The sequence below is a fragment of the Danio aesculapii genome, chromosome 14 (assembly GCF_903798145.1).
Source record: "Danio aesculapii chromosome 14, fDanAes4.1, whole genome shotgun sequence".
Classification (NCBI taxonomy): Eukaryota; Metazoa; Chordata; class Actinopteri; order Cypriniformes; family Danionidae; genus Danio; species Danio aesculapii.
The window spans coordinates 30,566,990-30,592,478 of NC_079448.1; the positions used below are offsets into that span (position 1 = coordinate 30,566,990).

Sequence of the window (25,489 nt, forward strand, 5' to 3'; positions counted from 1 at the left end):
ATAAAGTAATGTATGGTATTTTCCAAACGTAATGAAAAAATGAAATGAAAATGCTGTGGTCGCGTTTCTCGTAAAAACGATACAAAAGCCCCTAAAAGAAGATGCAAGTGGAAAAAGAAAGCGTCATGCCAAATTTCCCACCACTGTCCGCTTGGGTGAATTGTGACGTCTCATACTCTACTTCCGTAACGTTAGACATTTTATTTAAATTTACTAATCCTTTTTAATTTTATGTATTTAATCCTTCAACTGAAAAGGTAGTGTTGATGATTTGACGTTGCTTGGAAATCCTAGTGAAGAGCCCCCAATCGTCTCTGTGTGGCTCTGCCAGGCATGTCGATAGCACGAACGTGACGATTCATGAACTCACCACACTGAGTTCCTGTTTGGGTTGTCACCATTGACGCATCCATCCCTCTGCGCTGTCTTGTATTCGTTACTTGCCTTCGACCAAGAACAGACTAAAGTGCAGCTTTCGTTTTTTGAAGAACTGCACTGGATAACGTGTTTCCTGACCGAAGGTAAGCAGACATTGATGTTGATTGTAGCACTGAATGTTAGCTAATGCTAACGCTAGTGCTTTGTACTTAACCTTAACAGCCTGGTTGTCAGTGTAAAGGTCGAAGTGTAACGTTAGCTGGTCAATTGCTCTGTGATCTCCTCTCATCTTAATGTTTTGCCTGTCTTTTTCCTGCTGTTTTTAAATCGAAAAAGAAGAAAAGTGGAAGAGATATGATTGAGACCCCTAACGTTAACTGTCAAAAGCGAAACTTTGTAAACGTGCCCCGTTTTACCGTCGTGTGCCATGAGGTTACACATGAAGATATTTGTTAGTAGTTATGTAAAGTTTTGTAAGATTATCGTGTTTAAATCAGTTGTTTTCGAACCCGTTTCTAGCTACTAGACCAGCTGGACAGGCTGGCCATACTAGTTTATGGTGGTCCAGTTGGGTTTTGGAACCTGGTCAACCTGTCACTGACAGTTGTACATATAATTATTGTAGATAGATGATACAGTTGTCTAAAGATGTCACTAAGTTTCCACTACCTTGCACGCAGTTTATATTTGCATGTATGTGTTTTACATGAAATAATTGTATTTATAATATTTAAATTGCATATTTTATAATGTTTTAATTTTTCAGAAATGTAAATATTTTGCACAATTAAAAATGAATCTATAATGTTAGCTATTAACTAAAATTTAAGCTTCCAAAGATTATATTGAATATTAAATGTATATTATATAAATTTGCCTCACTGTTCATATCTTCCAATCTTCCACATTAGATGTACACAAAAATGATTCCAGTACTTATTTTGGTGTTATTTTCTGACAGTTCGGCAATCTGTCATTACTCTGATCAGGATTTTTGGAGCCGATACCAAGTACTGATTCCTCATGGTGATCGGCTGATAACGAGTATGGATTCTGATGCTTCAGGCTTTATATTACTTTAACAAAGCATAAAGCACATTTTCCCTCTAAGTGTGATACTTAAGTGGAGATCTCTCCTTACCTGAGAGAATAAATGAAGAATGTTGCATATAATCCCTTAAACATGTCTCTTATAACCATTTAGTGTGGACATATCATGGTCAGCTTTACAGAAAATAATAGATAATACACAAATAAAAGAAAAATTACTGACAAAGTCATTTAGAAACATTTGAAATGATGAAAGAAGAATTCAACATGTCTCAATCAAGAAAAAGTTCAGAGCGCACACTTGATGCATAAGAAGTTAAAATGGATCTTCCTCTGCTTGTAAACAAACGAACACTTGCGATCGATCGGTTCATGTTATCGGCCAGATTAGCGAGTACTGATTGAGTCATAAAATGTGATTATCGGTGGAGCATCCCTAGTCATTACTATAATAATATCAATATTAATAGTTTAAAAAAGGTTTTGCACGTCTCTGGGAATTGTTTATATTGAACTGTTTGTATGTTTTGTTTATATGAACTGCCATATTTTCCATTATGGGAGTAGCATGTTATGATAATACATAGTAAGGTGTGATAATGTTACTAATTGTCATGCCCATGTCAGCAAGTGATTACATAAGGCTCCAAGTCATTCCACTTGTTTTAATAAATGTAAATTTAGACATTTGAATCATAATGTTCATTATGTACAGTCATATGATGTAAGGATGATTGGGTAATGTACATGTCAGTGTAGACTAGCCTGTGGAAGCATATCTGAAATTCTCTTTGAGAACAGGGAGGATGTTATATTTGAGTCTCCTACACATACTGGAGGCGCTATGCACATGTGACTGACAACGCCTCTGAAAGTGACAGCAACCTTAAAAACTCCCCTTGATTCTATATGTTTTAAAATGTCTAAAATAATCCTATCTTTTGACGCAAGTTTAAAGATTGCTTCAATCGTTTAGGGCAGCTATAGAAATCCATTCAGTATCATGTGTCAGTGAAGGACTGGTGGATATGAATAATGTGCAAACAACATGAAAGCAGCACAAAGGCGCTTCCTCAAAGTTTGGAATGTTCTGTTCAGCACTTCATGTTCACGCTGTTCCCAATGACTCAATTTGATATCGTACAGTTGTCACGAATGGCATGTGACGTCACTGGTGTATCTGATTGAGGCGATCATTTTGAAATCTTCTCCGTACGCATCAATACTTTTGCTCAGTCTTGCCTGAGTTATTGACCTGAGAAACCACATATTTAGTTTCTTGCACTCTGAAAGTCTATCAGTCAACACTTAACCAACAAAATATGTGTACAGTTCTGAAGTAGACACTATATAATCCAAAGCAGTAATATTGTGAAGTGCTAAATGCATAAGAAAAGTCATTTATAATTTTAATTTTTCTCTTTAGAAGCCATTCTAATGTGCTAATTTGCTTCTAAAATGCAACTAAAATTTAAAAGTATTTTAAGAAGTTGTACAACTTAATATTTTTGTGAAAACTGTAAAACATACAGTACTACGGTCATTTAAAGGTTAGTTAAGACAAAAAACTTTATCAAACACATTGAAAAATTATATTAGGAGGTTAAAACTATTAGATAAGATCTTAAATAAAACAAATACTCTTTAATAAACACTTGTGTTCATAAGTAAAAACAACATAGTTTTTTTAAAAAAGTTATTACAAAAATTAACACCATCTGTTATAATTGTGGTGCGAGGGAAAAACACGCTTTTTTTTTTTTATTACTTTTTTTTTTGTCTATAGCAGGGGTCACCAAACTTGTTCCTGGAGGGCCGGTGTCCTGCAGATTTTAGCTCCAACCCTAATCAAACACACCTGAACAAGCTAATCAAGGTCTTACTAGGTGTACTTGAATCACCCAGGCAGGTGTGTTGAGGCAAGTTGGAGCCAAACCCTGCAGGGACACCGGCCCTCCTGGACTGAGATTGGTGACCCCTGGTCTATAGAATATAAATCGATTCTCAAATGTTCAGAATCGATTCAAATAAAGCATACATATATAATTCTTCCCTTAACAATTTGTTAGTATTATAATCAACATAAATGTTTATAACTTATATACATATAAGTGCCACTTTTTTACATTCAAAGCTAATTAATCCAGAGTTTAAAAATAAACTACAGAGTGAGCCATTTATATGGATGCACCTTAATAAAATAGGAATGGTTGGTGATATTAACGTCCTGTTTGTGGCACATTAGTATATGTGAGTGGGCAAACTTTTTAAGATGGGTGGTGACCATGGTGGCCATTTGGAAGTCGGCCATCTTGGATCCAACTTTTGTTTTTTCAATAAGAAGAGGGTCATTTTCCACATCAAACTTATTGGGAATTTCAGAAGAAAAACAATGGTTTTAATGTAACTTTATTCTTTTATGAGTTCTTTACAAGTTTCTGACCACTTATAAAATGTGTTCATTGTGCTGGCCATTGTGTTGGATTGTCAATGCAACCCTCTTCACCCACTCTTCACACACTGATAGCAACACCGCAGGAGAAATGCCAGCACAGGTTTCCAGTATCCGTAGTTTCAGGTGCTGCACATCATATATATATATATATATATATATATATATATATATATATATATATATATATATATATATATATATATATATATATATATATAATTAAATACATAAATAATTAATAAAATTTTTAATGATGCTAGTACTGTTATACAGAGACTCCAATGATTGACAGAAGCATAGAAACTCTAATTTTGGTTTAAATGTAAAGTTGTAAAGATGAAAATGTACAACAGAAGAAATGGGAAAAATGTAGGTTAAGAATCATTTTGGAATTGTATCATGATCCTCAGATCGGATCGTGACGTCCCTAAAGATTCCCACCCCAGTTATAATATTTCACAATACTACTGGTTTTACTATATTTTACTATGCATTCGTTTCTATCTGTTTTTGACCGATTTATTATTATTATTTTTTTTTTTTTCTTTGACCTATTTTTAATATTATTTTCTTCTTTATTTGACAGAAATTTAGTTACTGCAGTTATGGCACACTCAACTCATAATGGCGAATTGGAATCTGACAATGTGCCAGCTGATTGGTCAGTCATGAAGAATCGGGTGAACTCATTCCAACGGTTTCCATATTCTGAAGACATTTCAGCACAGCGACTGGCCCGAGCGGGCTTTTACTTCACAGGCGAGGGGGACAGGGTGCAATGTTTCAGCTGCAGTGCCACTGTGCAGAACTGGAACAGAGGTGACACCCCATTGGAGAGACATCAGCAGGCATCTCCGGAGTGCAGGTTCCTCAGCTGTGCTCACGGCATGAGAAACTCCAATTCCATCCAGAGTCCTGATTACGATGAAGAGGCAGAGAATAGAGAGTTTCTACTCCGCACGGGAGAGGTGGTGGACGAGTCCATGTATCCTGTTGTGCCGTATATGAAGAGTGAAGAAGCGCGCCTGAGTACTTTCAACAACTGGCCTGCAGACTCTCCAGTTCAGCCTGAAGACCTGGCAGAAGCAGGGATGTATTATGTTGGGAGGGACGACAATGTGCAGTGCTTCTGTTGTGGAGGGGGTCTTAGCGGATGGGAGCAAGGCGATGATCCTTGGAGTGAACATGCGAAGTACTACCCAAACTGCTTCTTCTTCTTGGGCCACAATGTAGGCAACGTGCCTCTGACAACACCTAGGCCAAGAGCTAATGTCCACCCTACGGACACTTTTGAGGGGCGTCTTGATAGCTTCAGAGGCAGACAGCATCCGATTGACCCTGAGAGATTGGCCAGAGCTGGTTTCTACAGCACAGGTAACTTTTGTTTTCCTTGGTGGAGTTCTTTTTTATGTTAGTTGTAGTTTTATTGCTTTATGTTGGTGGACAATAGAGCACTGAGGTGATGATGGATTGTTGTTGGCAATCCTGGATATGTCATTGATTAATTAGTTCAGTAGGATTTGGATTATTCCGGAAATTAATATACAGTTAGTTGTCCAACATAGTTTTGAATTTTGAAGCCAAAATACTGACTTAAGACACTTTTTTTTAATGGTTGAAGTGTCTTTTGTCCAATCAAGTTAAATGGTTAAATTGTTTTCCGTCAAGTAGCAAAATCAAGTTACATAATTGGCTCAAAAAAGCCATTGGGGTGACAATGTTTAATCTTTGTACTTGGACTTTTTTAGCTGTTTGTTGCCAGTTTTCACAGCATAAATAAATTAATAAATTAATGAATGTTTTTATGGGAGCCTGTTTTTAATTGCAGGATAAAATTAAAATGTAAAAGTTGCGTTTTATTAGGGTTGAATCGATAGACAATGTCATCGTCCAGTGCCGATGGCCGTTAGACATCACAAGGCTGAGCCAGCATAGCGATCCTCTGCCTCACCCCATCGCAGCAGGCTCACAAAAAAAAATACACACTTAGGCCCGTTTACACTAATACATCTTAGTTTTAAACTGACGATTTAAGAATGAAAATGATCCACATCCACACTGGCATTTCATCTAGCATTTCTGAAAAGCCCTCCTAACACATTGTACTGCTGAAAATGCACATCACGTGACCACACACACAAACACAGTCATGCGCTGCAGCGTATACGCGCGTCTGAGCTCCAGCCATTGGCTCCAGCAGTCAGCGGGTGCTTTGAGCACAAAACCCCAGAGAGCAGTGCACATCGGACAGTTTATCAAGGATGCACTGCTGTATCGCGTCTCACTATAGTTGGTAAACATATGATATTTAATGAATCTTGTCTCTTATCTAACGACTCTTCTGTCTTTTGAATCTATCAGGTAACATGTCACAGCGTCAGTACACTGTTTCAATCTTTTGCTTTCACGCTTTTACTTAGTAATTTTAGGGAAAACCGCAGATACTGTTGGTTGGTGCCTTTTAAGTTTGTCGACGCCATTACAACCACAGATCACTCTGCCTATTCATGCCAGAGTCCCGCGGAAAAAGTGTTTGACAGGTGGTAATTTGTGTCCAATTTATCTTTATTTATGATTTGGTTATGGGTAAAACAAAGACCATGCGAGTCAGGTAGTTGAAACGGTAGGCTACAAATAATTATTTTGTTATAAATTATTATAATGAATTTGTTATGAATTATTCATAAATTATAAATTCACCGCCTACAACAACGATGCCATCATCCATCGTGATGTTTCACATTAGACATCGTACGATGCCAAATTGGTCGACATTGCCCAACACTAGTTTTTATTATCATTTCTTGCATGTTTTTTTTCTCTCAGAAATGAGATATAAACTCAGAATTTAGATTTAGTTCTCACAATTTATTTTCATGCTTTTTTTTGCTATTCTGATTTGTTTTATAGACCAGCAAAACAAAGCTTAAAATACTGAATAAAAATTGCAAGATATATAAAATCGCAATCTTCAGAAAAAAATTGCAGTATACATTTTTGATGACTGATTGTTTTATCTTGTGGAGTCAAATTTTTCATCTTAATTTATATCAATATTTTCCCATAACTTTATTTCTTACAGTTTATAGCATCTTTTATAGCAATTCTGGCTCAAGATTATTACCTTAACCTTCTTAGGAGCATAAAATATGTGATGGAATATTGCAGTTGCAATTATCTTAAGCTTCTACAAACCACAGATTTAATTTCAACCATTTAACTAAAAATACATTTAGAAAAACACATTTACAACAGGGGAACTAGAAGTAGTAAAGTGTAAAGTTCCTAGCGACTTACTTTACTTCAGTGTTTTGAAATAAAAAATATATTTGTTATAGAAGTATATGTCAAGAATGCAGCACTGTTTTGGAACACGCTGACCAACCTGTCCTGCTGTTTGGTTATACAGGTGATCAAGACCGTGTGATTTGCTTCAAATGTGGAGGAGGAGTGAAGGCATGGATGCCTGAGGAAGACCCTTGGGAGGAACATGCCAGACACTATCCAGGGTGAATTACTTTCTCATATTTTTAAGACATTTGCTTGTAATAAAATAGCTGACTAGAAGAGAGTTGTGAAAAGATGTAAATAAATAAATATATTTGGTACATTTTAATGAACTTGCTGTCTTTTAATTACTGTAAAACCATTCAAATGCTCCAAAACAACAACACAATTAGGATTGGATTAGAATACAAATTCTGTCTGATGACAAAAGTTGTTCTTATGGCTGAATGAATAAAAATGGTTAAATCATTACTATTTTATAGTCATTCATTCATTCGTTTTCTTTTCGGCTTAGTCCCTTTATTAATCAGGGGTCGGCACAGGGGAATGAACTGCCAAACTATACAGCATACGTTTTACGCAGCGGATACCCTTTCAGCTGCAACCCAACACTGGGAAAGACCCATACACTCTTGCATTCACACACATACACTACAGCCAATTTAGCTTACTCAATTCACCTATACCACATGTCTTTGGACTTGTGAGGGTAACCGGAGCTTTTATAGTGAATAAAATAAATTGAATGCATTTTAGGTAAGACATTAAAAGGTTTTTGTCAGTTTAGATATCACAACATAAGAATGTTCAGTATTAAAACAGATTTTTGGCTGATCTGTCCTTATTCTTCCTGAAATCTAACAAACATTTCAAATGTATAGTTTATTGTATATTTTAGATATAGATCTAAAGTCCTAAGTCTGATTACTAATTCTGAAATTATTATCATTGAACCCTAGTTGCAGTTTCCTTCTGGCAGAAAAAGGAGAAGAATATGTCAGCAGTGTTCAACTGAGATATCCAAAGGTGAGCCTTAACCTACACTAACACTTGTACTCTCTTAAATAAAGAGAATTCGGTAACACTTTATTTCCCATCTCCTTGTTCCATGTACATACTTGTAGGAATAACAGAATTGTTATTAGTTAATATACCACGTTATATGCACCTAACCTTCATCATGACCCTAAATATAAGTACATTTTTAGTGTATACTTGCACTGTATAATTTCATTAATAAATATTGTGACTTTTTTTTATATTGTCTTATGTAAATGTAATTTGTTCTTACAGAGGCCAACTCAGAATGGCTTTTCAAGTCATGAAAGCGGTTCTTCAGCCCAGGCATTCATTCAAGACCCCAGTGACATGTTTGAGAAAGCGGGTAAGTGCTTCTTTTCTGTAGTTTTCTACAGGCTTTTTCTAAAGTCTTCTATGTGTGGGCCCAAGTAAATTTCAGTATTATTTCACAAAAACTTTTTAACAAATGTATATTTATAACTCTTTTACCAATATGGTTTAATTACCTTGCTTACAATAACAATAGATGGAACATAGACCATATATGGTGAGGATATTGACCTGGACAGACTGTTGTGCATACATTTCGTTTATTATAGTTTTTAAAGCTTTAACATAAATTGTAAGCACTAGGTATGTATGTATGTGTATGTATGTATGTGTATATATATATATATATATATATATATATATATATATATATATATATATATATATATATATATATATATATATGTATATATATATGTATGTATATATATATATGTATATATATATGTATGTATATATATACACACCCAAGGGTGTCCAAACTCTGTTCTGGAGGTCCGGTGTCCTGCAATGTTTAGTTCCAACCCCAATCACAATCAGACACACCTGGGCAAGCTAATCAAGCTCTTACTAGGCTTTTTTAGAAACATCCTTAATGTGTTTAGGGAAGTTGAAGCTAAAATCTGCAGGACACCGGGCCTCCAGGAGAGAGTTTGGACACCCTTGGGCTAGCCACGTATTTTAAGAAATGTGCCAAAACAAGTTGGAGTTTGGACACCCCTGCACTAGCCGAACTGGAATGGTACAAAAAAATCCTTAGTGTTTTTTCCAGTAAAATTCTGAAATTTTATTCATAATTGTCTTAAAAAGGTTTTAAAAGTCTTAAAGGAGACCTGTAATGCCCCTTTTTACAAGATCTAAACTAAGTCTCTGATGTCCCTACAGTTTGCATGTGATGTTTCAGCTCAAAACACCTCATAAGTAATGTTTTATTACTCTTTGAAACTGCCCCTTTTAGGCTTTCATCCTAATCATGCCATTTTGGTTAAACAGGGATTGTGTCAGCATAGTGGCAAATCTAGTTTCCCCCACAGTCCAAAGACACGCACTGTAGGAATTGAATAAGCTAAATTGGCCATAGTGTATGTGTGTGAATGAGTGTGTACGGATGTTTCCCAGTACTGGGTTGCAGCTGGAAGGGCATCCGATGCGTAAAACATGCTGGATAAGTTGGCGGTTCATTCCGCTGTGCTGACCACTGATAAATAAAGGGACTATTATGAATGCGATTAATCTTTGCCCAGCACTAATTCTTCTTCTTATTATTATTATTATTATATTTTAGTTTGAACATTTAGTTTGTTTCTTAAATATATTTTCTGCTGCAGATGACCCAATGATGGAACTTGAGAAACTACAGAGGGAGAAGCTCTGTAAGGTCTGCATGGACAGTGACATCAGCATCGTTTTCATACCCTGCGGACACCTGGTCACCTGTCAAAAATGTTCACAGTCCCTAGACAAGTGTCCCATCTGCTGTGCTACCATCACACAGAAGATAAAGACGTACAATGCCTAAATGACAAAGAAGCCAGCCTTCCATATGAACCCCGAAGTTCACTGAAAGTGGCAGAATGTAAACCTCATTCCTACAATTGCACATGTGTAAATGTGTCAAATTTGATTTAAGGTGTGTGTGTGTTTGTATATATGTGTTGATGTACTAAATTCTTATAATATATATATATATATATATATATATATATATATATATATATATATATATATATATATATATATATATATATATATATATATATATATATATATATATATATATATATATATAGTTTTATTTTTTCATTTAGAACTAATAATAATAAGCTGTACATTTGTGTCTGTTTGATCAAGGAAGGGACACACTACATTAATATTTAACTTGTAATATATTGGGAAATTTATTTTTATTTGACAACTGCTTCTCTCGAATACACAAAATCTGATTGATGTTAATAACCGTAGTGCCTTCATGTAGACTTGATATGTATATTTACAGTTTGTTTAATTGACATAATCATGTACCTTGTGTTTGCTTTTATTCATTTCATATTGCTTAAGACTTTTAATCATGTTCAAAGTTGACAAAACTTCACCAGTCAAAGTTTTTTTTCTGTTATCAAAATTAATTTGAATAATGTTTTGTGTCATCACAGTGATTATAATAAAAGTAGAATTCTCCACGGGTCTTTTGTTTCTGTTATAAATACACTAGAAATGTGAGGCTAAAAGATGTTATGCTTACAATACTAAAACAAATGATTCAGAATTATCTTGGCTGCCTGTTAAGTTCCATATCGATCATGAAATATTGCTTCATACCTGAAGTCTTTAAATAATCTGGATCCTGTTATCTGTCCAACCTTCTGTCTGGCTACAATCCAACCCGCTCCTTAAGATCTCAAAAGTCAGGGCTTCTGGTATTACCCAGATAGCAAACTCCACTAAAGGAGGTCCAGCCTTATCATACATGGCTCCTGAACTCTAGAGTAGACTTCCTGATCATGTCCAAGGCTAAAACAGACTCTTTCAGTTAAAAAACAAGATTAAAGACCTCTCATATCACAAAACTGTAGGATGCGTGAGTGTGCTCCATGCAGGTGAGTGGGCTTGACAAACAACCCTAAGGACACATTCTTTCTGCTTAAATACACCAGGAACTTGGTTATAAATACTTCTATGTTTATATGTTTGTTTATATAAATCATATTTTCATTTATAACACTTGCTTTTCACAGTTACAGTTAATATAATGTAATGTGTATATTTATATAGCGCATTTATAGTGTATGGCCTTAAGCGCTTCACAATTATGAGGAGGATCTCTCCACACCACCACCAGTGTGCAGCATTCACTTGGATGATGTAACGGCAGCCACTGAACAACGATGCCAGTGTGCTCACTACACACTAGCTATAGGTGGAGTGGAGAGACAGTGATACAGCCAATTTGCTGGATGGAGATTATTGGGAGGCCGTGATGGGTAAGGGCCAATGGTTGGAATTTGGCCAAGACACCAGGATTACACACCTACTCTTTACGAGAAGTGCCATGGGAGTTTTAATGACCACAGAGAGTCAGAGTTAATATCTCTCCGAATACATTATGAGCTACAAATACATTATGAACAGCAGCTACGCTAATTGTTGAGTCAAGAGTTAATATCTCTCCAAATACATTATGAGCTACAAATACATTATGAACAACAGCTACGCTAATTATTTTCTTTGTTCTCTATTTCCACCTGGGGATGCCCATCCCAAAGCCTCTAGAGATTGTGCAGTGCCACTTGATGAGGAGATGATACCAAACTTTGAGGACAACACATACGCCTACACAAATATACTTAGTTAAACATGTACACATGGACATCACCTGTATACTGTAAAACTCCAGGTTAACGTTGTTTATTTATAATAACTTTAACTGTTAAAACCTAACCGTTACTAGTTAATTAAAGGCATTAGTAACTAATGAAGTTATGAGTAACTAATAACCTTAACTTTTCAGAATTTGATAGTAAAGCAATAATGTGCACCTTTTATGAAGCTGCCTTGAAACAGTAATTATTGTGAAAAGTGCTATTTAAACTTGAATTAAATTGAATTACACAGCTATTAAAATAAATAAATAGTAATTAAGAAACTGGTTGAAAATGTTTTCCTAATTTGTTTGATTAAAACAATTTTGATTCTATAATGTAAACTACTTTTGCTATTACTTCCAAATTTAAACTATACGTCTTATAGAACTTTGTTTGGCTTTATGGTGAGAAATGTAGCCTGTTTTCATACATTTCTATTCATTTTTAGACACAATATCAATGTAGAAGATAATATTTAGTGATTTTTTTTTTGACCAAATGTCGTTAAAAAGCTGTAAATGACAAAAAAATATGTGTAATTTGGAAGAAATATTATCAGAAAATCTAATTTAATAGAATAAAACTAACATATTAAATCAAGAGACAAAAAATCTAGTAAATTCAGAGTTTTGTAATGATCATTGAACTGATTGCTAATTAATTTTAGTATATTACGTTAATTGTATGCATTTAGCAAGTACTTCTGAAATATAAACTTTAATTAAATTGAATTACGCAGCTATTAAAATAAATAAATAGTAATTAAGAAACTGGTTGAAAATGTTAACCTAATATGTTTGATTAAAACAATTTTGATTCTGCAATGTAAACTACTTTTGCCATTACTTCCAAATTTAAACTATATGTCTTATAGAACTTTGTTTGGCTTTATGGTGAGAAATGTAGCCTGTTTTCATAAATTTCTATTCATTTTTAGACACAATATCAATGTAGAGGATAATATTTAGTGAATTTTTTTTTTTTGACCAAATGTCATTAAAAAGCTGTAAATGACAAAAAAATATGTGTAATTTGGAAGAAATGTTATCAGAAAATCTAATTTAATAGAATAAAACTAACATATTAAATCAAGAGACAAAAAATCTAGTAAATTCAGAGAGTTTTGTAATGATCATTGAACTGATTGCTAATTAATTTTAGTATATTACGTTAATTGTATGCATTTAGCAAGTGCTTCTGAAATATAAACTATAATTAAATTGAATTACGCAGCCATTAAAATAAATAAATAGTAATTAAGAAACTGGTTGAAAATGTTTACCTAATATGTTTGATTAAAACAATTTTGATTCTATAATGTAAACTACTTTTGCCATTACTTTCAAATTTAAAATATATGTCTTATAGAACTTTGTTTGGCTTTATGGTGAGAAATGTGGCCTGTTTTTCATAAATGTATATTCATTTTTAGACACAATATCAATGTAGAGGATACTATTTAGTGATTTTTTTTTTCGTTCTGACCAAATGTCGTTAAAAAGCTGTAAATGACAAAAAATATGTGTAATTTGGAAGAAATGTTATCAGAAAATCTAATTTAATAGAATAAAACTAACATATTAAATTAAGAGACAATAAATCGAGTAAATTTTAAATTTACTAAGTTTTAGTATTTTACGTTAATTATATGCATTTAGCAAGTGCTTCTGAAACACTGCAGTGACGCCTAGCTGTCAGATTGTTTGTACTTTTAATAATTTATGTAAATCCACAATAGTTTGTTAATTTATTGATTATACCAATATACTTGATATTAATTTAAGATTTTGTGTTTTGATTAAAAATCTATTAAAAATTCTGATATAAGTGGCAAATATTTTCATTTATTATTAATAAACCGATTTCTTGGATTATAATCTGTGTCGATCCCTTTTTTTTTTTGCACCTGAGGTTCCCGGCCGCTAAACGTCAGTGTAGAGCTTGGTGAAATGCCTCCACTGAGCACCAGGTGGCAGCTCAACACCAGCGGTTTCTCTCTGAGTGATCGGAACAACAAACCGAACGGAGCAAGCGGGGTAAGAGCGTGTCCAAAACCGCCTCTGACCGCCACTTTCAAACTACATCCATGAAATAGCCGCGAACGCGCACTTTAAAGCCACCGGAGTCCATCCAGCTCTATAAGAACACCTTATAAATAATCCGGAACCGACCCTGACGATCGGGTAAGTGGTAAAATGGCGGAGAGATTTATAGAAATTAGTGGCTTTAGGGTTATTTGGATGATGTGTTAGCCGTGTTAGCTTGATAAGCGAGGGACAGGATCCGAAACGAGCCGCCGTGCTTCTGTTGCCGTGTTTAAATCCTAAAAACCACCTCGCTGCTCTCCGTGGGAATTTCTAAAAGCTTGTTGTGGTTTCATGGACGAGTGTAGTTAGTGTATTGTGTGACGTTTCATTGGTAAACAGTTAGCTAGCGGGCTAACCTTACCCTGCACAGTCAGGAACACAAATTGAGAGGCAAGATGGAGGACGAGGACGCGATGTTTTCCCCCCTCTTTCCGAGATGGAAAAGCTGATGTCGCACTTAATATGCTAATATCATCACGTTATCAACATTAAACACACTCGCTGTCCATTTTTACGCGTTATATGCACGCGTGTGATCGGTGCGCGTGCATAATGTCTGGAAGCGAGCGGAGCCAAAATGGAGAATCCCGAAAACAGCTGTGCTGGATTGACTTCAAGATGGAGATTTTTTCCCCCCTTCTGATCGCGTTTTTATTCTTACTATCAGCCTATTGTGGGATTTCTCGAATGTAGTTCATACAAGCTTGTCGTTAAACGCAGTTATTATGCGTTGTGCGTGAAACACTGCGTGTAATGTAGTAATATCGTGGTAAGAAGTGCGACGAGGAGGAGTTTGCGAGCGTCCGCCTGATCTCAGCACTCAACTTCACAGACTAGCTCTAGACATTAGCAGATCCCATTATTTCTCACTTCTCTAACCAGTGGGGTCGTGACCCAAAAAATCAGGACTCGCTTTTGTTTTGATGGGGTGCTAAATCCGTTTAAAATGAAACAGTGTAACCGTGCCTGTGTAGAAAAGCAACATTACATATGCTGATCAACTTTTAAAAGGAGGAAAAGACACTTCCCATATCTTTTGTTCCTGACGTCACAAGCAGTGCGTCCAATCACACTTTACGGGATTTTGGCGCAAATTCATCTGTCACTTCGTAAAATGTACTATATTGTTATTATTTTTATTGACTTGTTAGTTTTACAATTTCTTAATCGTTATATGACATGCTATCCACATATTGCTTGATCTCAGAGGGTCTTTGCAATATTGTTTTCAGGGTGTTTTAGTGTACCGTACTTGGCTTGGCGTTCAGTATTAAAGGTAGTTGTTTTAGATCAGATATGTGCTTGTAATATGATAAACGCCGGAGCGGGGGGATATTTAGATTTGTACTATATAGAGCTCAGTTATATTTTGACAGATGTACACATATTGAAAGCGAGCAGGAACTGTAAAGCATGAGATTGAATAATGGTGCAGTATTAGTTTCGGCTGTCAGTGTCATCCGTGTGCGTTCAGCAAGTCACAATGGCTGTGCACGGAAGCGTCATTTGGCGCCACTTTTCTTTCGAACTCATTGTCGATGATGTTGATGCAATCGCTTTTGAATTCCCGCCTTATCGAGTATTTTTCAGCAAAGAAACCTGCGCTTTATTGCGTCTCTGCATCGCGGATAAATGCGTGCTTATTGTTACATGCTGCGTGTTACATAACTGTTATCTCACGTTCTCATCGCACGATTCGCAATGCATTTGGTACAGATCATGTTAGGAACGTGGTATATGTCATATCTTTTTTTACGCATAATGTACAAGCTTGTGCTTTTTAAAGCTTTTTATTGCACGCATTTGAGTAATAAAAGCCACACCTCTATGCACACATATAGCCTAAACAGGTTACATTAAGGGCCATAAAATAAGTGCTTTCTGTTAAAAATGTTTGTAAGAGAGTATTTATTAGTAAAACACACATTAAACAAGCATAATTCTGTATTTAATATAATGGGCAGTGTCTACTGCGTCATTTTTACAGCGGTGGCCGGGTTTCTCCTCTCCCTGTACATGTTTACGTCCACAAATGTTGCTGCCGGCCTCTGGTTGGATGCGGTAAAAGGAGGGCGGATGTGTTACTTCTTTATATGGGCACAGTGGTAGACGTGAAGCTCTGGGTCTCGGAGATGTTTCCTGGAAACGGTGGAATCTGGTTAGCCAATCGGCGAGCAGCGCGACATGACAGACTCGGCGAGCCACGCCCTCTTGTTTTCATTCTGAACTGCGAGCGGATCTTCAGCGCACAGCTCAGATGAGCCCGTGTGACACTTTCGTGCATCTGTAGTTCCTGTTTAGTTTTGCTTTTTTAATTTTCGTTTAGAATTCCGTTTTAGACGGTTTAGTTTACACAGTGTTGATTGAAGAAATAAGTGCCTCCATAATAAAGTCCGATAACTGCTAATTATTTAATAAAAATGCTTTTGTGACAGTACAGATGACACCTGCTCTTTAGTTGTTTCTTAGATTCAAAAGTATAGTAAAGGAGTATATTTCATTAACATCCATATTTAAATAAATCAACAACACTCTTTTTGTGAGGGAAAAGGAGTTTAAACCAAGACAATGCAGGTGAATGAACAAACATAAATAATAAATTGTTATTGTCATACTTCCCAAGTTAATTGATTAAAAGAGTTGCAAACTTTTTTGTAATACAGTATTTCTCAAATTATAAACACATTTCATTGTAAAACCTTCATAACATAGATGTGATTGGAACTATAACGTTTGCTTTATATGAGTGAAATGGAGATTTATATTCATTTTGTGAAAACAGCCTTTAAAATTGCTGACACAACTCTATAAAATGCAATTAACCAAAAGCCTTAAATTGATAGATGTTTAATGCTAAGAATCTTGTATCATGTAAATATGTAATAGTGTTTGACAATTAATGTTTATTAAAGTATCAAAGTATTTCCTGCTGGTGGATGTAAAACTGTTAGTGAACTTTGACACACTTACCCTCACATCTGCCATTTTGTAAAATTTGCCATTGTTCATTTAATAATTTTTGCCTAATCTAAAGGTTTATTTAATCATCTATTCTCTGTGTAGCAGACTTTATTTTTTATTTCTAAGTAAAATGAAATTGCTTTATTTCTGCTCAATGTTTAATAAAAAAAAAAAAATCATATTTTGTATATACAGGGGTTGTTGTACTAAATTCTGTCTCTACGGTGGTGATATTTAAATTACGATTTAAGATTAAGATTTACCAAATAGTTTGAGTTTTGAGGGTTGTTTTCTAAAAGAAGCAGTCAAAAGAACAAGACGAAAGAAAATTGTCATTTAGAGCGTCATTCATTAACCACTCCTTTGAGCTTCTTTAAAATGAAATTTGCAATTTAGACTCTGAAATCTTAAATCAAGTTTGATCTTTTTTTAAAGTCAGATTATTGCAAAAGTGGAAACTGTTTTAAAGTTTAACCTCACTGTTCTGAATTATATATAATTTTTAAAAATGGGTTTTACACTAAAACTGACAGAAAATCCAAAAAAAAAATCTTGAATCAAAAAGTTTCAAATGAATAATTTTTATCTGTCCTTTTTTCCCCCTAACTGCAAACAACAACAGTGGAGGTACCAGAACCTTTACCAAGTCTGTTATTGTTCAGATGAAGTAAAAAGTGCATTGTAAATGGAAAAAATTTATATGATCTGTGAGATAGTGGGAAAATATACAATATTCTTGTGGAGTATTGTGATAAAAATAATTCTTGTGATGTAACATTACCCTAAAGAAATGCTGTTTTTAAAAAGTCATTTATTTAATAATCATACTAAACTTAACAGGTAGTAGATATTTTCTAATCTAATTAATTGTAATTCAGGCTAAATGAAAAAGAAAAAAAAAATTCTATCAGTGTGCAAAGCATTTGGACTTAAGTATAAAATATGAATGACCAAAAACATTGGCAGATATTCTAATTGTTATTTGCTGTTGAGCTTTATTCACCTTTGGGTCTGTTCCAGCCAATTACATAATAGCACCTACTGATGCAGATATAAGGATAGTAAGGCCCTATCTGATTGGATAAACAATCTATGCATGATGCAACAAACAAATGCTTGTATTTAGATTCAAACTATAACGATAATGTTTGAACATTGTTCATTCCTAGACGCATCCCATCTTAAGAGTCAAAAATAAATAAGGTCTTTGATTGGCCCTAATGTGCAGCATCTCTGAAACAACTCAAGGAAGCATGTTAGTTTAGAGTGGGACAGTGTTTGTCTCGTTATAGGCAGATAAACAGCGGCGTACAGAAATTCTGAGCTTATTCTGCACTGATCCTGTATTCAGATTTTGCTTCATCTGAATGATCTTCAAAATGAGAAACCATCTTTCTCTAATACCATCTGCATTTGACAAACTGTAGTAAACGTTCTTGGCTGTGCTGTATACTGAAAGCTGTTGATTGTTGACTGTTGTTTTGTATTTCCAAGACCCAACATCCTGTTTCAGTAGGAAATAGCCATTTTGGGAGGTAGTGATTGAGGGTAATTCAGTGCTCTTTCATTGAGTTAGTGTTATGTTGCATAGATTATCTCTTACACAGTGTGGTTGTGTTGTTCATGAACAGGTGGTTGTGACTTTCCCTGTAGAGCTGTGGTCCCTACATGGGCCGATGCTGTAACATTGCTCTGATTTTGCTTGCTTTAGATTAGGGCTGCACAATATATCATTTCAGCATCAATATTGCAATCTGTGAATCTGCGTTTGTCTCATCACAGGATCTGCAATGTCAAATTGGGATCACAGTTGATCAGCACAGTATTCATATGTATATATCACAGACAAACGAAATATCGCGATGTAAACTTTTGTCCAATATCATGTAGCCTTACTTTAGATATTATTTTTAACTAATAAAGAAACAGTTTTTTTTTGCGAATGTAAGCCTTTAGTCCACCCTAAAATTAAATTCTGGCAATCTTTTAATTAAAATAATTGCATTCCACACCTGTATGGCTTGGAACATTCTAGTTATTTTTGGAGATTGTTAGCCACTGATGTACATTTGTATTTGAATTCTTTAGAGTTTTTGGTGAAGATTGCGAAATCAATTTGGTTCTTGTTTACAGGGCTGCACAGTTTGGGGAAATGTGATGGATATAAAAGAATAATTATAGAAACAACAATAACAGTATAGTGGCAATGAATATTATTATCATTGATTAATAAAAATAACAAAATGAAAATTCAGCAGGAAATATTATTTAGAGAGGTGTAGGATCGGCAAAGGACTTAGAGCCAGGAATCGAACTCAGGTCACCATGAGCACGCGTGTATTTATGTTGGCATAAAAAAAACATTTACAATTTTTTTTTTTAATTATTCTTTTTTTTTTTATAATACAACACAAAAGCAATAAAAATGATAGCAAGTTTTAGATGAAAATACTGTTTTTGCTGAATGAATTGAGAGGAACAATGAGAATTCTGTTTATTTTGGGTGAATTGTCAGTTTTAACATTGTCAGAATAATCTGTTCTGTTTGAGGTAATTATATGTGGTAAACAAACAAATCAGTCATTCTCTTTTAGCGTAAGTATCTTAATAAGGATCTTAATGAAGACCAAGTTAGATTTGATGTTTGATTTGTGTTGTAATTCTTACCATTTATCATGTTGTTAGTGCAACTGTATTAGAGCTGGGCCGATAAACAATATTATATCGAATCACGATAAAGTTGATGTCAATAACATTGATAAGCTCTGGACTTTTTTACTATATTGATCTAAGGGCCAACCACACAGCAGAAATGTACAACAATGGGAATCTAAAAGTGTGTTGATATTTATTAGAGATGTACCGAATTTTCAGCCACTGAATTTATTGGCCGAAAATGTTATGCTATTTAATGGACCCTCTAGTTTTTGTGGCTTCCATCATTATTGGGCTACCCTTTTAAGTCTGGAAGCCTTAACAACTTGTATTGAAATGTATATCATTATCGTTCAACGTGGAAATTAATTAATGAAATTGCATTTTTACCATATTCGCCCAGCCCTAAACTGTATGCTACTAATTTTTTTAATGGTGCTTTGCTAGAAATATTTAAGAAAATGCAGTGTCCTGCAGCCTTTACTAAGTTTCCTTCAGTTCAGTCAGAATGAAAGAGTCAGAGCAGCTCAGAAGTGCAGATGTGGAGTCACACTGCCCCCATGTGGTTGCAACACAACTGCGTTTATTCAGTCTCACTGTACTGACAGCCCGTACATACTGTACACATACCAAACTGAGATTATTATAAATGCTTTGAAGCTGTTTTGGTTGTAGTTCTCCACACATATGAGGAAAACAATTATGATTATGGATATTAGTTATTAGATAATAACAATCAACATAAAAAATTGATTAAAATGTCTTGGCCAATCACAAATAAGTAACTATTTATCAAAAAACGGTAGTCATGTTGTTTCGCCTTCAGCTTTAATCAGATTTTGTCATCTAATTCACCAGACAGAACTTTGTGTTAGCACTGTATGTTCTGACATTCAGTCTGCATTAAAATGCACCCCTCGTGGCCTGAGAACATGAAAAAAAAAATGATTGTCCAATTCAACGTCCAGTTAGTGAATATAAACTAGCACCAAAAATTGGTTATCGTGACTTAAGCAAGAGATCAAACTGATTTCAGTGTGCTTGTTTTTAACATACTAGTGAAATAAGACAAACTGTTTTTTTTCTATTTTGTGTGTGAATATTTCAGGTTTATGAGACAAAGGTCCCCGCTGTTGGCCTGTGTGTATGAAGACAAAGCCTTTGCCAAGTTGACGTGGACCAGAAGATGTTAAAGAAATGATAGCCGCACCGGAATTACAAACAGAGTTTCATTACCCTCAGTAAGCGGACAAACACACAGGACTAATGAATAACCGATCGTGTGTATGCATGCGGTCACCTGTTCTCCCTCTGTCTGATGACATTGATCTGTTTGTGTGTGCAGGGATACTGACACCCGATTCTCATCAGACACTGATTTCGATGATCCTGATGGGAGGAATGCCGTCATCGGGAAGGGGAAGGTATGAGTGGACTCTGACATTTTTGATTATCAGAAAGCGTTTAGAAGATTTCACAAGGTGGCCTTTTACCCTCTTTTTTTTTTTCCACGTAAATGGGTTTTGAGCTAATAATTGGCTAGGCATTGAGAACATGTCATGAGTTAAGATCAGCTCAATGATGACGTAGACTACTGTGTGACTTGCCTTTAAACAAATAAGTTAGTAATTCAGTGGTTTAGTATAAATTAATTAAAAATTTTTCTTCTTTATTAAAGCACAAGTTTGCTTGTTGAGCTGGCTGATTTTTCAGATTAATTCAATGGGTTAGTTTAGCAAACAATTTACATTTGATGTTAATTTATTCATGCTCTGGTCATCCAGGTTATAGGTGACTTTGTTTTTTTTTTCAGAAGAACATTAGTAAAGGTTTTTAGCTGGAAAAAAACTTTGCAGATTAGCAGCTGTCATCCCTTTAAGAAAAATAAAAATAAATAGACCATATAAAATAATCAAATAATAGCCTACTACAGATGCTATTCAAGGTTGAACTCTAAGAGTGAACATCTACCTTTTAGTTCAGAAATATTTAGCACTGTGTTCATTTTATTTTCTTTCGAAATGTGTTATTCACATATTTTGTACAATATTTGTTTTCGCATTTCAGATATATTTTCTGTATAGATATTCAATAATATATTGCAATAAACTATATTATTGTCATTTTAAGACCATTTTATGCCAGCATGACAATATAATACAGTGCTTCCCAAAGGTTTGAAACATACTTGGTAATAGCTGGATTGAAACACACCGTTTACCCACATCACATAAATAGTTTACTACATGCGACAAACAAAACATCATTTAAATTTAACAATGATTTTGTTTATTATGGCAGTGTTGTACACTGTTTCTTTTCAATGGAGAAAAGTAAAAAAAAAAAGACTCTTGAAATATAAAAGAAATCCACTAGTTCTCTTACTTTTTTACTATTACAAAGCAAACGTGAATGCCAAAGTATTTTAGATATGTATATAAAATAGCCTATGTAATATTTTGACGTCATCAAATTAATAAAATAAACAGTAAATGAGAAATAAATGACAGAAAAAGGAATAAAAACAGATAATATCTCTACAAATTATCATAATTACAAGATTAAAACGTGTAGATTTTTTAAAATAAGGCAAATGCATTGTGATGCAAATGCAAAATGATTAACCATTAATAATGGTGTACATATATTTTTCAGCTAGTTTAGACCAGTTGTTTCATCCTCTCTGAGTATATAACTGTCTGTGAGTCATTTAGATCAAAGAATGAATCATTTAATGTTTCTCTCGCTCTAGCTAAAGTGGGATTAAATAAAACAGGAATGCAAAAACGCGTTCGATTAACGGCAGCGTTAGAAAGCAAAAGCAGAATCCCGGACAATTTTAAAGATTTACTCCAGCGAGATGAATTTTTAAGTCAAGTCTCAAGGTGCGTCTCTGTAAGACTGTCTGTGGGAGTGGTGACAGTTCTCCCGCACACAGAACCAAACAGGTAAACGAGAGAAGATTTTCCACTACTTAATCGTGAAAAAAAAGTATCACTAAATATACTTGTGTGGCAGTTTATATACCTGGGCGGCCCGCCCAAGTAAAGTCTATGTGTGGGAAGCACTGTAATATCATCTCAATGCAAGAACACTCTTCCAAAGAACACATTATATTTTATACTTAAGTATATTTCATTTAGTTATAGTCATTTTAAATATTAGTCATTGGAATCAGAATGGGAAAATGCGTATCCTTAATAATTAATAATAAATGTTAACAAAAAAGGTGCAAAGTAAAAAAGTCATAGGCTGCAGTATCTGGTATCAGATCTATTTTCAGTTGTCAGACACCCACATGAAAATATACTATGGTAATTTATAGTAAATACTATAGTGTTTTTCAGATACAGTTACTGACACCTCCAACAGAGATAGAGATGTTACACAGTCAGCTAAAATGTAGCTAGAATTGGTTTTTATATATGGACGATATATATTGCATCACCAAAAATGATTGAGGTCATGTCCATGCGTTGTGAGAAGTTGATATATTGATTATTGTGACAGGCCTAATCATGTTGTAGTTGCATTTTTAGGTTGACTAGTTAAACATAAGGCATGGGCTGATATGAGATTATGATTGTATGATAGCCTCTATAAAAATATCACGGTTTCATGGTATTGTGATTACTGCTCTAAAATATGTTCTTTGTAAATATCTGGGTAAAAACAACACCTTTTTTCCCTTTTGAACACAAAATATTTTATTTTAAGAAACATTTATAATATTTTGGTAACAGTAAACATTAACAGTAAACATTTCAGACTACATAATTCAAACGAGTCATTTGGATATATTGAGTCTTTGGATACATGAGTCTTTGGATATATTTTCTGCTGGAGATACTGTTGTCCTAAAAAAAAAAGCATAAATAGAAAATGCACATACCTTAGGAACGATATAGCAAAAAAACTTTTCAAAGCCTTGACTTTTCTAAACCGCGGTATACCTTGAAAACGGTTATCCCATGCCTATTAAACATACTATATATATATATATATATATATATATATATATTATCAAGTCAGCTAAGTGATCTAGATTTAGCATCTTGTGATGCTTTAGTGGAGATATATAATTAAATAAATAAATTATGAAATAACTCCTACCAGTCAGATACACATATATATGGTACTTGTTACTTGGGATTCTTATTTGTTATGGAAGACATCCTGTCCTCCAGTCGCTGACTTTAGCTTTTTTTTCACTTCCTGAGAGTTTGATCCAGTTCTTTACTGTTGACCTGTGATGTCACTCTGCTTCAGGCGAAGAAAGGAAAGAAGGGCCCTGGAGAGAAGGGGAAAGGGATGGGTAAAGGAGTTGGACGCATGAACGGTCACCACCAGGAAAACGGCATGGAAAATGTCATGCTTTTTGAAGTGGTCAGGCTGGGGAAGAGTGCCATGCAGGTCAGTGAGCATATTACTGGCTTTTACACTACCCTCTGTCTCGCTCTGGCATTCACATCTTAAATTCTCTCATGTGGGTTTTGTGGCTTCTGGAGGGACCGGAGCGTTGGCAGGAGAATATGCAGACAGATGTACCGCTGGGTAGTCCAGCAGATTTTGACCTTTAAGAAATTTCTGCTCTCTCTGTTTTGCAGTCGGTCGTCGATGACTGGATCGAGTCTTATAAACATGACCGAGACGTCGCACTCCTCGACTTGATCAATTTCTTCATCCAGTGCTCCGGCTGCAAAGGTTTGAATGGCATTTCTTGTGTGATATGGTTTGAGATAGTAGATTGTAAATGTCATGTGACATAATCATGATGGTAACTGGTGTTGTTCTTTATGAAATAAAGAATCTGCTGTTTTGCTCACCATAAGTTTTTTTCTGACTTGCATTGCATTTGTTTTTGAATACAAATGAGGTATTTTAAAGAATGCTCAAGCTACTTTCCTTAATATGATGAAACTGAATTGCTGGAGTTATATAAACCAAAAGTGACTGATAACCATCATTAAAGTAAATCTCAGACCAAAATATAAGCCGGAGTGAATATTCATTACAATGCTTGCTTTAAAAATGATAAAGGTGAAGGTGTTTGATAAAATGTTTATAGGTACAAGTCTAAAGCAATACTTATAATTATGAGAAAACTGACTATAAATGTAACAAATAAGAAAAAATTTGATTGTCCCTCAAATTCCCTTTCTGAACGAGCTTTTGATGAGCAATGAAAATACAGTGGTCCCTCGTTATTCGCAGGAGTTACGTCCTAAAAATAACCCACAAAAGGCGAAATCTGCAAAGTAGTCCACTAGTTTTTACAAGTGTTATAAATGTTTTAAGGCTATAAAACCCCTCACTACACACTTTATACACGTTTTTCAGTCAGACATTAACATTTTCACACTTTTCTCTCGTTTAAACACTCTCAAAGTTCAAGAAAAAAAATTATAATTTCATTATTATAGAATGAAACCAAAAATCAAAGCCATTTGATCTTCATTTATTTATTCCCTAATGGCTCCCTACATCCGTGTAACTTCTACCTTAACATGTGCAGAAGTCCAACTTTTTGTGCGATGGTTAGCGTTTTCCTCTGCCTTTTGGGTGCTTCAGCAGGTGTCTTTGACGGTGCAGAACGTTTCGTCAACATTGTGGGGAGAAAACTTGGAAACATACAGACACTTCAGAGTCACACTGCTAGAGTTTGAACATTTATGTAAATTTGGCAAGCATTCTGTACTGCACAGGAGACACAGACAGATTAACAATGGTCTACAGCCAGTCAGGACACGGAACACAATGCACTAATCAAGATGCAAAGCACAATGCACTGTAGAAAAAAAAAAAGTATGTCAAATTGCACAAAAAAACTGTGAAGCCGCGAAATGTCAACCGCGTTATAGTGAGGGAACACTTTATGGACATTGTCTATCTGACTTTAAGGA

The 25,489-nt window shown here is 34.8% G+C and overlaps 2 protein-coding genes across 3 annotated transcripts in view; both read left to right on the forward strand.

Moving 5' to 3' along the window:
- Positions 1–319: 319 nt before the first annotated feature.
- Positions 320–10,196, forward strand: xiap (X-linked inhibitor of apoptosis). Its single transcript, XM_056472739.1, has 6 exons — positions 320–521; positions 4,470–5,257; positions 7,293–7,392; positions 8,131–8,197; positions 8,465–8,555; positions 9,850–10,196. Exons 2-6 carry the CDS (start codon positions 4,489–4,491, stop codon positions 10,038–10,040), a joined length of 1,218 nt encoding a protein of 405 aa, XP_056328714.1. The 5' UTR covers positions 320–521; positions 4,470–4,488; the 3' UTR covers positions 10,041–10,196.
- A 3,670-nt stretch (positions 10,197–13,866) lies between these two features.
- The window catches only part of stag2b (STAG2 cohesin complex component b), a 42,161-nt gene continuing 30,538 nt past the window's right edge, over positions 13,867–25,489 (forward strand). For both annotated transcript variants that reach the window (XM_056472972.1, XM_056472973.1), the window contains exons 1-5: positions 13,867–14,066; positions 20,695–20,827; positions 20,932–21,010; positions 23,856–23,999; positions 24,194–24,290. In XM_056472972.1, the coding sequence (XP_056328947.1) occupies positions 20,784–20,827; positions 20,932–21,010; positions 23,856–23,999; positions 24,194–24,290 (364 nt within the window). In that variant the 5' untranslated portion in view covers positions 13,867–14,066; positions 20,695–20,783. The remainder of the gene's footprint in view (positions 14,067–20,694; positions 20,828–20,931; positions 21,011–23,855; positions 24,000–24,193; positions 24,291–25,489) is intronic.

What these genes read in the sequence shown, in the direction of transcription:
- xiap (XM_056472739.1), top strand. Translation starts at nt 4,489, where the DNA reads ATGGCACACTCAACTCATAATGGCGAATTGGAATCTGACAATGTGCCA. An exon ending in AGCTGGTTTCTACAGCACAG is followed by an intron (nt 5,258 to 7,292) that starts GTAACTTTTGTT and finishes TTGGTTATACAG; the next exon opens with GTGATCAAGACCGTGTGATT. An exon ending in TGACATGTTTGAGAAAGCGG is followed by an intron (nt 8,556 to 9,849) that starts GTAAGTGCTTCT and finishes TTTCTGCTGCAG; the next exon opens with ATGACCCAATGATGGAACTT.